The 16,894-nt window shown below is 35.5% G+C and overlaps 1 protein-coding gene across 4 annotated transcripts in view; it reads right to left on the bottom strand.

Annotated features, from left to right (window-relative positions):
• LOC142980038 (zwei Ig domain protein zig-8-like) overlaps positions 1-16,894 on the bottom strand; it is a 248,613-nt gene that overhangs the window by 17,958 nt on the left and 213,761 nt on the right. For all 4 annotated transcript variants that reach the window (XM_076125312.1, XM_076125314.1, XM_076125311.1 and 1 more), the window contains 3 exons: positions 13,322-13,506; positions 9,771-9,887; positions 6,900-6,993 (listed from right to left, as the gene is read on the bottom strand). In XM_076125312.1, the coding sequence (XP_075981427.1) occupies positions 6,900-6,993; positions 9,771-9,887; positions 13,322-13,506 (396 nt within the window). The remainder of the gene's footprint in view (positions 1-6,899; positions 6,994-9,770; positions 9,888-13,321; positions 13,507-16,894) is intronic.

A 16,894-nucleotide genomic window follows, 5' to 3' on the forward strand; every position in this document is an offset into this window, starting at 1 on the left:
AGTTCGAGTTCTATTCGGGTAATATTAGCGAATAGGCATCTTTTCTTTATTTTAAAAAATTGAAAAATGAAAAATTAAATAGGCCGTAACAATCTTCTGGAATTAAGATGCCTTTATATTGGTTCAGTAAACAAAATCTTTGGCAAGAAAGTCACAAAAACACGCTAAAACAGAGGATTTCTCTAGGTTGCTTTATGCTACCTGTCTGATAACTTTGACTGAATAATAAATATTAAATTAGATTTCTAAAAATGTTTTTTTTAATTTTGTCCTAAAGCGAAGTTCCTAAAGCATTTAAAAACGCTGAAATCTCGGATTAGATATTCGTTTTCTGAAATGTGCCAAAAAAATCATTTAAATTTATTTTTTAATACAAAAAAAGCGCCTAAAAAAGTCCGCATTATTATATAAACCATTATTTTGCTGCAAGAAATTTAAAATATCTTCGCATAAATAAATTGAAAACAAGTTTTACTATAATATAGTATTTTTTCTTTAAAACCCATTACATGTTCTTGGCATTCAGAAGGAGTCATAAAAATGTAGCCTATGACGTAACAGATGGACGATTTGCGCAGATATTAGGGCGAATATACATTGGAGTACTGAAAAAAGTTGGGTTTTAATAAAAAAATACTAATAGTTATGTTATAGCATACAACCAAAATTATAAAGTAAAACCACCTCAAATTAGGTTTCATGTATCGCCTTGTGATGTCAATTCGATGCAAGAATCGAGCCTACTTCCTCCACGCGTAGCCTGGACCTACTTACTCTTACTTGACCGTAGACCTATAGTGACAGTGGACGTTGCTGTCAAATAGTTTTAAATATCCAAAGAATCATGAATTAAATTTTTCATAATACGCTTGACTCAACACAAGTTCTTTCTGAAAGCCGCTGATGATGCCGAATTAAGGCTCTAATCCTACTCTTTATAAAACCGACAAAAAGGGTTACAGTGTGTATTCTCCTTACGTTTCAGCCATCTTGTGGACGTCAGCCAAGAACTTGCAGGACATTATTGTATGGAGAAAAATGTGTTCGCATTTATGCAATCGGCGACATATTGAGTCTGTTCAGAGACGCGAATGTTTGAATCCGTGTTTATGTCTGGATGTCGGTACTGCTATTTGTGATTTTGGAAAGGTAGATAAAATAAACTTGAAGGAAATCGGTAAGATTTGTTAAAATACAGTTTTCTAGTTAGTAATTTATAAAAGTATACGATTTCAATGACGTAGAAATTACTAATACGAATAGTCATTGTTATAAATGTATAGTTAGTATTCGCAGACTAGGTACTTATATTTTTTTATTGTTCAAGTTTGATAGGAATAGGAATTATTTATTCAGTAAATTAGATCAATCAATGGTAGTCGTTGACAAAACCTTTATATAGACTAGTCTATATAAAGACACTGTAAACCTAGGTATACAGTGTCAAAGTTCGTAAGAAAAACTAAGTCGTATCGTAAGAAAATTTAGGTCGTATAACTTCAAGAATAAAATTATGAATGATAAAATATTTCAGTAAGTTTTATCACTTCTATTCTAAATCTAGACATTTAGCAGATATTTTGATAAATGACCGTTCTCCTAAACTATTGAGTTTTCGACGTGCCCTCAAATTTCTATAAATCGATTCCTAAGATGTTCATTTTTCAGCGGAACTCATGGACTGAATATTTCAAGATGAAAATATATGAAAATTGTAAAACTGCGGAAGGAAACGTAATTGATGGAGTAGAAATGTAGGGTGCTTTGTTATTTTAAAGGTAAGTATGCGTTAGTATTGTGTGTAATGCAGTACATATTATTAAAAGATTACAACTTAACAAGATTTTGACTGCCGCCGTGGCGCAGTGGTTTAGGTCGCCACGCTGATGCCACTGCGTTGAGAGGTCTTGGGTTCGATTCCCACACAGAAAAACTATTTGTGCGATCCGCAAATGATTGGTTAGAATCTGGTTGTACTTTGTGTCAGTTTTTTTGTGGGACTTTTACAAACATACAAACATGTTTGTAAAAGTCCCCGCGGCACAAGAGCATTTCTTAGTGCGGGAGTTGTCTCAGGGTGGCGTTTGTTCTGTATCGTACTTATCGGTGTATTAAAGGTCAACAGCGATTTTATTAATTAAATGCATAAGTCTATATCAGAATAGTCCATAGCCAAAATTATTTAAAAATAAATCAAATAAGAAACCTTTAACCGTAGTTATTGAATGATTAAAGTTTTTAACCCGAATTTTGATACAAACTGCGCTAATCTGCATTCTCCTTTACGTTTTTTTTCAACAAAATCAGTATTCAGTGTAGAGAATTTTCTCAGTTAGAAAATCTGCGTGTAACGGTCTAATTGTACAAAAAACTTTGACTAATGATGGTTTGTTTCCGCCTGCCTTTGGTTAAAGTGACTTTTACTTCCTAGTTGGCGTGTGATTTTGAAGGGTAACATTTTAGAAACAATATTTCTGCATTATATATTTAATTTTGGAATAATTGTAGGTACTATATTTTTGCACGTTTATCGAACTGTAGCGTACATTCTACAAGGGATACTAATAAGTATTGAGATTTGACATTTAAAATTAACTTCTAAATTAGTTCTGATTAGCGCTGATGACGTTTTCTATATACATATTTTTTTGGTAAATAACTGGCTGTCAGGAGTTAATAGTGGTAGAAAATCGCGCTATTGAACGTTCACTGCATTAAACATAAAAATATAGTGAACGTTTAATAGCGATATTTTGAAATGTGGTTGCTATTACTATAGATATTCTGATATTCTTTCTTTTGCAATGGTTTTTTTATGTTAGGCGTGAAATAAATTTATTTTAAAGAGGTCTATCTGGTACAAAAATATCGTGATTTTTTTGCTATAAATAAATCCCGATACAGATACTTATTTAGATAACATCTTTAATCATTCTATCAAAATTCAAGTAATCTTTAAATAGAAATCATCTCACCGAAATCTTATGGACATTCCAATATCTCAAGAAAAGCGAACTCGAGGCGTAATCTTAGAAAGTAAATAAATCCGATTAGAGATTTATATAATCTAATCCTTATACCAAAGGTGGAAGGAATTTACAAAATAACCCCTGACATTATATAAACAACTTGACAGATCATTTTTACTGAACAAAATTTAGGATTTTTTTTTGAAAAAGCTAAGCCGAGGTGCGCGCTCGTAAATTAAGCCTAATTCTGTCACGCCATTTTTTATATTTATTATAATAAATTGTGTGATTTTTTTTTGTTTAGGTAAATAAGTGGGTTTTGGTGTGGAGGAAATTTTGCATTTTGCGTTGAAGATTATGATAAGACAAAAAAATAAAAAAAAAATATTTCCTGTGGACAAGCTTAAGTTGTCGTATTTGGATATTATTACATGGAAATAGTTCGATTATTGTTTTATTTTCACATTATGTTCAAACATATATATACATAGTTACTATTTAAACTATTTATATGTCATAATCACTTTACTTTTAGGGTTTAATCGACAGTTTTTTTTAACATATTTTTTATTTTAAACGATTTTTACAGCCACACACAATCCGCACTTGATAACTGTGCTGGACTGAAGCCCCCTCTATAATTCCGGGAAGAAACCCTTGGTCAGCAATGTTGGATTAAATTTCATCACAAAATCCACATACGCAAGGGAAAATTATTAAAATAAACTAAAAACATTAAAAAAAATCATAACTTTTAAACTCTCGCATTGCATGTTTAATGTATAATAGAATACGGGAATTAACGCGAACAGGCATTTTACCTTAAAAGTCTAACGTTTCAGCGCAGGTTGCACTCGCCGTGGTCGCAAGCTGACAGTCAGCCTGCCTAAAATGCGTGTTCGTGTTAATTCCCGTATTCTATTATACATTTAATTATTTTCTATATTTTTACACACAGCTCGGCTGTAACTTAACTGATCGTAAAAAACATACTTTAGCAAAATACCCTGTCAAATCTTTGTAGACGTCAGAAAAGGTATAACCAAATTCTATTTTTCCATTTTCCCCTAGAGCATAAAAACGAATACATTGTTCCGCGTTTATTACTACGATCATAATAAGAACATGTGTCAACCGCACTGAGCCGTTTCAAGTGCGTGACCTTTTATATGACACACACAAATATCACGCAAGTACTCACACACACACACATATATGACCCAAGTACTGATACACACACACACACACACATACGACGAAAGTACCGACACACACAAACATATCAGCCTAGCCTTTCTTCCAAAAAGCTAAATACCAATATTTTACATGGAACCACTGTCTATCGGACCTTCACAACCCAGTTACTTGAGTTATACCACAATATCCTTCGGTAAAACTGGCTGTCACACTTTCAAGCTTCTGACTACTGTTAACGACTATCAAAGATCTTTCGAAATCACCGCTGGGACACACAATTTAACATGCTTTCTGTAACACGAAGGAACTCTATTTTGTATAAGATGGTTACCCATCCACAGAACAACCTCGGCAAGCTTAGCTTTGCCTCAGAGATCGATCCGCATGGCTGTTGTTAACTAAGCCAAGAGCTCCACAAATACTACACACATATACGACGTTTCGACTACTTTCGACACACACACACACACACACACACAAATACGACGTAAGTACAGACACACACACAATGGCGTATTGCGTATACGAGACTCAAATGTGACTGACAGTTTGGATCATACTCGTATATATTTGATTGCGTGTTTTCTATTTTGAGAATGGCTTTGATTGCTATTTTTGTTTTTTTAATTCAAATGTACAAACATGTGTGTGGTTTTTACGAAACAAATGCCGTGCTATATTGTAAGCAAAATATATCAAACAAAAGGCTTTTGTGTTACGTGTATAACGCACAAACGTAACTGACAGATTGGACCATAGTGAGTTCCAGTTTTTTTTTATGTGATGTGTATTTTAAGACTGAATTTGATTATTTTATTGTGAAATATAAGAGTTGTGTATGCATTCAGTGATAAAACAAAAATATACGCAAATTTCGACACACCAATATTCTAGACACAAAGTTCAACCAGACCCGAAACAATTATTTGTGTATCGCATAAATAGTTGTATCGTGTGATAATCGAATTCACGACTTCCCGGCGCAATGGTAGGTGCGTGGTGACCTAAACCGGTGGGACCGTGGTGATAATGTGTGTGTGTGTGTGTGTGATTGACAGTAGTTTGAGTTGAGTTTTAATGAATATGATTTATTATTAACCGACTGAAAAAAGGAAGAGGTTCTCAATACGACGGTATTTTTTTAGATGTAAATTAAATTACCTATTACTTTTAAAAATAAACTCTTACGGAAGTTAGTTTACTACGCAGGAATATTCACGGTAACCGCACAGTTCCGTATGACACACACAAATACGCTGACGCTAGCGTACTACGAGCTTCAACTATGACATACGAGGCTCAACTATGACTGACAACTAAGATCACCCACATGACAGACAGACAGTTTCATTTGACAACGTTTTATTCTTACTATTAAGTTGAGAATGGTTCCTACTAGATTTTGATTTACCGTCGAGTGTGCTTATTTTTCGATATTTTTTGTAGATCAGTTATTGAAATAAACTAACAATATCTTCAATAAGAAAAAATATTAGTTTAAGTTTACTATTCCAACAGCGACACGATAAAAAACTACAAGAACATTATTTAAAAATCTATTTGTCTTAAAAAAGTCGAAACTTTCACTAAATTATTTTGCAATTATTTGTATAGGAATCTGAATTCAGAAGAAATATAAAAAAATCCCACTAATTGTCCAAATTTCAGTACCTCTATCTCTAATATTCTTAAGATTTGCTTACTAAGATGCTGTTCAAAAATCAAATCCCTAATGATATGAACTAATAGCATTTATTTTAACCTTATTTAAAAAACCACGTCTGCTAAGAAAACTGGACGATGCCGCGAATGCAGTTAATTTATTCTCCTTACAAACTTAATAGCGTTCAGTCTTACAAAATAAAATAAAAACTGGCCAAGTGCGAGTTGGAATCCTGCACTAACGGTCCGTATCATTATATCTAAAAACGGCAAAAATATCATGTCAGCTGTGTGAAAGCCCACATACAAATATATATCTCTATTTTCGTTTTTGGAATCTGATCTTGAAGCAGTAACAGAAATACCATTAAAAAAATTATCAAGAAATATTTGAAAATTTAAGTTGTCTGATTTTCACTTCACACAAGATACTGGTGGCCAACAGACAGCGAAGTCGACAGACTGTCAAGTCTTGGTAATCGAGTCTCGGGCTACCCTTTTTACGGAACCCTAAAAATGTTAAATGCGAAAAATTTCTCAACTTAATACGAGCAATAGAAATGGATCTTTTTTGCTGGCTTTAGGTTTTTTATATATTCTGAGTTTAATTAGGACTGTGGGTCGGTTTAGTTTTATGTTAATTAGAAAAAGAATGAAGAATGTGGGTAGAATTATATTTTATTTTTTGTCGACTTTTAAGTGGTTGGAATGTTTTTGAAGGCTTTTGTTAAATGTGTTACAGTGCTTTAAAATTACAGCAATTTTTCCAACAACTGGCCCGATAATGTTCTAAGACGATTTTAGCTGTGCAGTGGTGAATATTACTTTTTCTAATACGGGATTACGAGTTCGACGACCATTTGCATCAATAATTTATGAAGCTGAAAAATAGTTGCTTCGGGCTTATATGCATATCAAATTTTTTAGTTGACAACCAGTGTACGAGATAGCTGATGCGTAGTGGACTCAAGGCTTTACCCCTCTCTCATTACGTGGAGAGACCCTAGCCCAGCAGTGGGACATTAACGGGTTTTTAATTAAAATTTAAAGTTGCTAATAAAAGTTACTTACCGACGACTGAGAGGTACATCCTGTGGCCGATAGGTGGCGTTGTACCAACTTGGCACTCGTAGATACCGGAGTCGCGTTGCTGCGGAAACCGTATCTGCAAATAAATAAATATTGAAAACTTTATGTACTAGTAAACTGCAGGTTTTCAAACATTTAAAATTTAAAATGTGTTCCTGTTTGTTTGTTTTTCCTCCTCGTAACTTGATTTTCAACTAGGCTATGTATTTTCAAGTGTCTTTTAAAGTACGATCATACCGTATCGTACGTACCGTACCAATGATTACAAATCTTTATGTGCTAAGTCTTAGGTCTGTCATTCGTCTTGAAACATGAAAGCAGTTTCACCCTTTTTTTCTTTAAGCTCCGATTTTTTTATTTCTTGTTTATACATACAAGAATATTTAAAAATGAATTCAAAGCGTCTGTCAGAAACGTCAAAATTTCCAAATTAATTCTGGAACGAGGTTATCCGACGCTGCAGCGTCTCAAAATATACTCAAAATAAAAAACAAATCTCAAATGAAATCTTCAAGTAACCTTTGCAAACAATTTTATCGCGATATATGACATACGTCGTACATTTTTGGCACAAAACCACTTCATAAGAGCACGCGTGAGCGTAACATGGCAATATTTCACCCATTTTCCTTTACGTCATGTGTAGGGAGACCATAATTGGTGGAGGATAATCCTGCTCGAGTTTGTCCTTGGCTGTTATGAAGATAGTCGTGTGATATAACTATTTTCATGTTAGGGGGTTTGTTTATATCGTTCCTGTTATAAAAAAAATATAAACAAACAAAAACAATTTTGGTTTTCGTAAAGTGAGATAAAAATCAGCATATATCTTAAAGTAGATACTAGATCTTGAAGTACAAGACAAGTACAGAAAATATTTGGCGTCATGATTATCTGCCTAAAACTTTTATTGCTAGGAATTATGTAACTATTTACGACACTGCATATAGTGTATAAACTTACTTCACCGCCATAATTGTGAAAATATCAAGAAGGCCAACGATTCGACGTCTCTCTTAGCTATTAGAATTTCACTGATTTGATTTGATTACATGACTGTTTATCATATTTATTGGGGAGACACCCGATCATGTATAACCTAACTGTGTTTGCTTATCATTTGGTTCAAGTGCCTACCGAAAAACTTAGACACGAGGAAGAGTGATGAGCCATTCGTTCTTACAAAAATCTGATCATATAGATTTGTCCCAACAAAACCTAAACTATGGTAATCCTATTAATATGTGCCGTAGTATGATGTATCTGGTACCATGTGAAATAGACTCCCTTGTCTTTGAGTTTTATCGTTTGATGTTAAATAATCCGTAAGAGAACCAAGCATTTTTATAAGAAATTCTTTTTTCTTTAAAAAAACAACTCCGGCACTAAGAATTGCTCTTGTGTCGCAGGGACTTTTACAAACATACAAACAGTGGACACAAAGCACAACCAGACCCGAGACAATTATTTGCGGATCGCACAAAATAAATGATTGTTACGTGTGGGAATCAAACCCACGACCGATGCAATGGTAGTGGTATGGTGACCTAAACCACTGCGCGACGGAGGCAGTCCAGATTGTCTTACTTCTAAGCTAATTCAAATATTCTGCAGTTAGAGTCTTATTTGAAGGGGTAAAGAACATTTTAAAACGAATTTATCTAAAAAATATTCTAGAAAATTAGCTTTAAATCTTAAAGTGAACGTTTTAAAACCTTTTCTAGTGAAAAGATTCATAGTCTGCATGTCTGTTATTGGCTTAAGAGTACGCCCTTGTATTTACTATAGAAATTATTGTCTTCTTCTTCTTCTTATCGTATGGTTAGTGGTCAACCTAGTGTCAAAGTTGTTCAAGCCCCAAGGCCTTTGCTTAACGACTGTTATCTTAATTGATAACAACCGGAACCGACTTTTAACATGCCCTCCGTAGCAAGGAGACGCTCAGTTCAAATACCACTATGCGTTCACCCGTCTATGGAACGACCGCGGCAAGCTTTGCTTAACCCACAGATCGTTTGCCGATCGGTGAGCGCAACTAGCGCCTTTGAAAATATTGTAATTACCTTACAATAAATAAATTCTCAGTTGAAATATTGATCTTCTCCACAAATCTTTTGTAAAGACTAGCTAGCTTAGAGTTACTTGCTTTTGCCAAGATTGAGCCGTTGTGCATGCGAGGTCTCGGGTTTAATTACCGATATGGGCAACATGCTACTAGGAGTCTCCAATTTCTGTTCGAAAGTTCTCGATAGTAGCCCGCAAATTGGTTACGTGCCTCGAAATAGACTTGCTCTAGGACCAACGTTATATACGTCAAATAGTGACTGTTTTTCAGTGTTAGGTAAAACGAGCTGTACCTCGATTCTGTACAACTATCGAGTACCGACAACCGGCTAGCTATCGAAATTTTGACATTTAGAATGTACTGCCAAAATGTTTCCTACGACACCCGCCAGAGGCGCTGATCAGATTTTCATACAAAATTTCTCGATGACAGTTCGGTTGTCGGTAGTCGATAGTAGTAGAGAATCGAGGCACTGAGAAATGCACTAAAGAAGATACTACAGCTAGGATAACTCTAATTCATATTTTATATTATAAATGCGAAAGTAACTCTGTACGTCTGTCTGTTGACATTTTGACGCTGAATCAATTTTAATTAATTCGAGTACAGGGACAGAGCTTACCTATAGAAAGAATAAAGACTTATTATCAGGTTTCTATGGAAATTCTGTCCTAGGTTACTAAACCACGCGGGAAAAGCCAGTTCTTTATATTTGATAGCTGACCCGCGTAACTTCGCATGCGTCGCATGAAAGAGAATGGATCATATTTACATAATATGATATTTACCTTAAGTATCCAATCCTCAGTATGAGGGTTGTGTACACTGGTGAATCTCATGTCCGAGGTGTACGTCATCCTCCCTGACGTCAGCAGGTGGATGTCTCGGTGCCGGATCCATGATACCTGAGAACAAAAAGAATAATAATATGTTAATTTGGTTTTTTGGAAGTACAAACAGATCACAGGCCTTTTTACTTTGTATTTTTACCAATTCTGTAGCAAAAATCAAGAACTCTCTATATTTGCTTGTATTTTGAATCGATACTGAAAATTACAAGCCTCGTCCCGTTACCCAAATTTCTAACGTTGGTACGTACACTGTAAAATTTGTCATCGCTTAGAATCGGCTGCAGGTTTTCCGGTAGAAATTTCTGTTCCCATCATAAAGCCTTAGTCAAAACAGATCACATGTGCTGTTAAGTTATTCTGGAAACGAGTATATCAGCCATCAAAGAGGCCAGGTTTCCATTATCAGTATGTTTTTTTCTTTAATACAGTTCTGTCCCAGTGCTAGGCCAGATATAAAACGAAGAAAGATATCTTAGCTAGTACGTTAAAAATATATTTCCCATCACTTTTAGCAGTCTTCTTGCAGAACACTAGTAGTTTCATTAATTCGTTGTATTATATAGTTAGTCCCTATCCTATTTCGTCCCCCGTTCTAAGTCCCCCTATTTCTCTAGGATATTCCCAATTTACCCAGCACGTATCGATCCGACACTATTGGTCGTGCAACTAATGTACGCATAGATCCTGCGACAGGCAGCAATACGACACAAACCATTTAATTCGAACGTGCACCCCACACGGATGCAGTACAATCGTATTTCAGTGATTGCCAGCTATACCTCAGTTTCAATTTAGATAAATTACTTTTGAGTTGGCTACGGATTTACTTGAATTTTTTACACCTTGGCTATTTGTTTAAAACATATGCTGCTGTCTTGATTTAATTCAAAGCGAGTGATGAGTTAAAATTCTCATCGAAACAACGTCAATTAACACAGGTTACAGTAAGTTAATTGAAATAGAAACAAATACTAATAATATAAATGCGAAAGTCTGTATGTCTGCTAGTCTGTTACGGTTTTATCAGCTTAAACCTGGGAGGAAATTAAGCGTGAAGTGAGTTAAAGTATCGACTAAACATAAACAACCATCATAACTTTTTAACTCTCGCGTCTGTTTAATATTACAATGAACATAGAAAACCATTTTTCTAAGTAGGTACTTTTTCGTCTCTCCTCAAAGATGACACATTCATTGCAAACCCTACTAGACCATTTAAACATCATAATGAAAACTTTTAATATAATTTTAAGTATAATTCACAGTTCAAACCCACATCTGATTAATGTAATCTACTTTTAGATTTATTTGGACACCTCTATTAATTTAGAAAAGGTTCCATTTCAACGTATCTTTATTTCAAGATCAAGTTTTATTCAGAATGGTTATAGAATTTCTCAATGAACGTCTTATTTAATACATTTAATTAACTTTTAGAGTGTAAACACTAGAATTCCAAATATTAAGTGCTCTCTCAATTAAATTTGACCTGAAACTCAGGTCAAAATTAATTTCGCTACATTTATTGATATAATTATATGACTGAGTCTTGATTTAAATCTCAAGTTCGTCAGCTTCAATTAAACAACCTAATAGATTTTTCTCAAATAATTTATTCTTCGTATGATTTACTAGTTAACCTAGTGTCAAACACGCACCACAAAGCAACGAGACAAGCAATGAGGCAAGACTCTGTTCAATACTATTATGCAAGGAGAGGTTAGATCTTGAGTCTACCACGCTGGCCAAGTGTCGGTTGGAGACTTTGTATGCCTTCAATTAATCGTTTTCTAACTCTCATAATAATATGAGATGCTACTGCTTAGTATAATCTTATTATATTTTTACCTGTATGGAGACTAATGTCCCTTCCCTAATTACGGTAGGAACCCTTGCCCAGCAGTCGGACTGGAGATTAAGACATAAAGAGTGATTCTTATTGTCTTTCATATTGTCACTGTATTAAATTTCATCTTATCCATCTAATGTTATCGTATATTACTTAAACCTTCGCAATTCATACTTTTATCAGAAAAAGCCTTTTTATCGTATAATATAGCAGGGTTTATTACACATAAAGCAAATTTTAATCTCCACTTGAAATATGATAACTGTTCAATCGACTAGAATTTTTTGATATTTTAAAATATACCCAATTCTCTAAGGCTCGATTATTATTTCAATATCTGCGCGTATTTTTTCTCCAGTTTAAAATCATAAATCGAGATATATTTTTTTTATGGATCGATCATTGATTTTAATAACCGAATACATAAAATAAAATTAGTCTGACTTTGGCAGCGTATCATCATCAGCTTAGCCTTTTTCCAAACTATGTTGGAGTCGGCTTCCAATCTCACCGGATGCAGCTGAATACCAATGTTTTACATGGAGCGACTGCCTATCTGACCTCCACAACCCAGTTACCTGGGATTTAACACGATACCCTTCGGTAAGATTGGTTGTCAGACTTTCAAGCTTCTGACTACTGTTAACGACTGTCAAAGATCTTCGAAAATGACAGCCGGGACCCACAATTTAACGTGCCTTCCGAAACACGGAGGAACTCGATACGTGTTAGATGGTCACCCATCCACAGAACGCTCTCGGCAAGCGTAGCTTAACCTCAGAGATCGATCGGCGCGGCTGTCGTTAACTAAGCCACGAGCTCCTCAACTTGGCAACTTTGGCAGCGTATGGTCTAGTTAAAATTATATTCCGGTAAAGTGCATAAGAGCTTTTCTTGCTCGGAGTTGGGTAACGTGTCCAGTATATGGCAATAAGCTCGGCCCTGTTATAGGGAACTAAGATTGACAACGGGGAAACGCAGGTGGGTTATAGAAAACTCTACCTACACCTTCGGATATAACAGGCGTGATGTTAGTAAACATTAAATTCGTACAAAAATGTAATTTTACAATTTCTTTATACAATGTGTTTTTACAGGAAAAACAGCGTTCCTACATTATCTGTTCTTATCCAAAGGGGATTTAACTTTAATTTATGATCTGAATTATAAGAAAAATATCAAGGACAGTTTCACAATTAATCAGTGTCATCATGATGTAACAAAAGGTTGAACATGGAATAATATTTGGGTAAGGTCTTTTAGGGTGTTTTTACGGAAGAATTTTTACTCTGAGGTTTTTGTATTTTTTTCTATCACAGAAAGTGTTGGTTGAATAGCATTCAACTTTCACAATTTGGTTAAGGTTCCAAACAGCAGTATAGTCTTTGTATGCTCGAATTGGCAGATATACTGCTGTTGTCCTGGGTGACTTGCTTTAATGATGAGACGCAAAATCTACAATCCAGGCTTGGCTAGTATGGGAAGAAAGGCAAATTATTTATACAGTTCTGTATATAAAGTTTAAAATAAATTATATAAGCCACGAGGAGAAGCCCTCCAGTAAGCCTACTCCATCTCTCATCTTAGTAGGACATGTATTCGAGGCTTATTTATTTTATGACAAAGGATTCCCACTTACTGTCCTATTCCCAAGGTCATGGACCCTGCAGTTCAGCTGAGCGGCCTTCCCGACCAGCGCTGTCACGTTCTTGGAGTGCGCGACATCGAACCTGGGACCTCGCTGCGTCAGGCCGAGGTCCACGTCAGTGTAGTCAAGCTCGGGAACACCGTCTGTGCCCAGGCCATTTGTGTTGTCGGTGCAACCTGGGGGTGAAAGAAAAATTGGTTACTAAAGTGATTTGTTTTGTTTTTCTATGTGATCCCGATCGCTGTCAATCAAAGATAACAGTCGTTAAGCCACGTCAAAGCCACTTCGGGCGGCTTAAAAATTTTTGACACTAGTTGATCACTAGCCATACGATAAGAAGAAGAAGAATCCATTATGGATATACTTCATAATTAATCAGCCTGGTGTTTCGAGTTTTTACTGCTTTACTAACCGATATTCGCAACTTCATTTAAGCGGATTCCCGTTTCGGTTTCATTTAAAAAAAAAGTCCACTCTATCATTGAAGCTTGTAAGCGTATTTCTAAGTTTTACTTTCTGGGCAATGTTAGTGATATTCATGATATTTTACTCCACCGAAATTACTATCAAATCGGAATTCAGAAATTTTCAAGATTCAGAAATTTTCGTCCTGCTTTTTTATATCTTTATAAAAATCATTATCAAAAAACGACGAACGAAACTTACAAAGACAATCCTCAGTTTCAAATAAATATCCCCAGCTATGAAAAAGAATATCAAATTATTACACTTGTCACGTCTTGACAAGGAAATGAATTTTGAAACGGCTCAATGTGAACGAGTTGGCAGGTCCGTGGGCCGATTTATATCTATCCCTGTTCTATTTATGCATTAAAAGAGGACAAAAAATCGTAATGGGGCAATACGACCATCCAATCCAAATACCAGAATCTTCGTACCTCGGAGGAAGTTGCGGTCTTCGGACAGTAAACAATTAGTTAAGCAGCCTTTAGGACGGACATTCAATAGATGGATGGCTGTAATAAGGTATGTAATATGGCTTCCTCCGTGTTTCACAAACACGTAAAATGTCGGTCTGGGTATTTTTGAACTAGCTGACCCGCGCAACTTCGCTTGCGTCACATAAGAGAGAATGGGTCATAATTTTCCCCGTTTTCGTAACATTTTTTATTGCTACTCTGCTCCTATTGGTAGTAGCGTGATGATATATAGCCTTCATCGATAAATGGACTATCTAACACTGAAAGAATTTTTCAAATCGGACCAGTAGTTCCTGAGATTAGCGCGTTCAAACAAACAAACAAACAAACAAACTCTTCAGCTTTATAATGTTAGTATAGATTACTATAATTTGTTAAGTCAAATGTCAAAGAGAGGACAAGGCTTGACAAGCGTGGATTTAATGTTGACTACTAAACATACGATAAATAACTCTATCCATACTAATATTATAAATGCGAAAGTAACTCTGTCTGTCTGTCTGTCTGTCTGTCTGTCTGTCTGCTACTCAATCACGCCTGAACTATTGAACCAATTTGCATGAAATTTGGTATGGAGATACTTTGATACCCGAGAAAGGACATAGGCTACTTTTTACCCCGGGAAAATGACGCATTTCCCGGGAAAATTCAGGTGGCGAACGAAGTCGCGAATAATCAATATTATAATGACATTAAATTAACAAAATTCCGTTGTCATGGTAACTGTTTTAATGGCAGATATGCCTTAGCGCGACTTTATTATATTAAGAGATATAAATAATTTAAAAAATATTTTTCGTGAAAAAAAGCATACTTTATATCATCACGCTACGACCAATAGGAGCAGAGTAACAGTAAAAAGTGTTACAAAAACGCGGAAAATTCTGACCCATTCTCTCTTATGTGACGCAAGCGAAGTTGCGCGGGTCAGCTAGTATATTATATTTAACTCGAAGGTGCTGACTGACTGACATAATGATCTATCAACGTACAACCCAAACCACTTGACGGATACGCTAAGGCAGGAACTTGATCAATTCACCCCCAAGGGGATAAAATAGGTGATAAAAGTTTCTATTAAATCTATTTTCTAAGTCACAAACCACGCGAACGAAGACGCAACTAAAAGCTATATAATAAATTCAACATCTCATAACAAAACGAGGCTCTATAGACTTGTGAACCACTAACATTATTAGTTACTAACGTGTCTAGACTACTACAAAGTTAAACCACAAAGGAAACCAGCTTTACTTCGAATTCGTGTGAAACCGTATCATATCCTTCTTGTTATCTGCAAATATCGTTCCAATCTGCTAGATAATCTAGTTTAGAATCTGGAAGCGTTCAGTAGTTAAGCCTAAGAGCCCCTACTAGTGGTGCCGTATTCGATATTGATTGGTCATTATTGGGTGGAATAAACAGTGTTAAAATTTTTGACAGAGCACAGAAGTATTGTGACTTTCTGCCTCCGTGGCAGATGCGTAGTATAAGCGATTATCAAGTCTCGATTTCTAATACCGAACCAGATCAGAAGGTTATTTCTGTGTTTTTCTATCAAAAAGATAGCTACCCCGCCATATTATAATTGTATTATTTCTTAACGTTACTAGCTTTTAAAGTTTTTTATATTTGATCAAGACAAACCTAATGCTTATTAATATTACCCGGGAATTTCTGCCACGAAGTATTGTTCCCCGGTAATTTTGATATTTCATCATAGATTCTTTTTTTTTATTTAATTTTAGACTCTACTCGCCATAGTCACAAGCTCTTTCGCAACTCCGTCGTCAAATATTCGACAGTCGCCAGTCGGGTCGATTGTCTAGTTAAAGTAAAATCGAACCAATAGTAAGGGATGATTTCTACGAACGATGTTTGTGCGGTCGAACAAAAGCTTAGGTGAAACTTGTTAGTTTCTAGTCAGTGTATCCAATTACCGAATGTAGCTGGAAGTTAATTGCCTTCATGTGAATGTTCCTTTGCTTTTGATTTGAATCTTGTTTACATTATCAGAATCGAATGTTTGAATCAGGGTTTCTTGTAAACCGATACTTAAGAATAGAGATAGTACATATTATAGACTAGAGGCCGCCCGCGACTTCGTCCGCGTGGAAACTCTTTCCGGGTAAATCCCGATCTCTCGGGAGCTCTGAGATAAAAAGTAGCCTATGTGTTATTCTAGGTCTTCAGCTACCTACGTACCAAATTTCAACGTAGTCGATTCAGTAGTATGTGCGTGTAAGAGTAACAAACATCCTTACATACATACGCACAAATTTTAGCATTTATAATATTAGTAGGATATCACGCCTATTATAGAGGTGAATGAAATACGCCCAAGATTCGCCATTGAGGCGTTCGACAACTCCGGTTGGCCCTTCATACGCAAAGCTCCTTTACTCAAAAATATGTTTAACCCATTTCTATCCCACTACTAGGCAAGGGTCTCCTCCCTTAAAAGGGAGGGATAAGGCCTCGAGTTCATCACGCTGGTCAAGTGCGAGTTGGGATATGGTATGCCCTCAATAATTGTTCTGAACACCCCATATAAAAGTCTATTTCCAAATTAATACTATGATTTTACCCAATATTTCCCTGTATTTAGAGCATAAACCGCTTG

Source organism: Anticarsia gemmatalis, chromosome 17 (assembly GCF_050436995.1).
Source record: "Anticarsia gemmatalis isolate Benzon Research Colony breed Stoneville strain chromosome 17, ilAntGemm2 primary, whole genome shotgun sequence".
Classification (NCBI taxonomy): Eukaryota; Metazoa; Arthropoda; class Insecta; order Lepidoptera; family Erebidae; genus Anticarsia; species Anticarsia gemmatalis.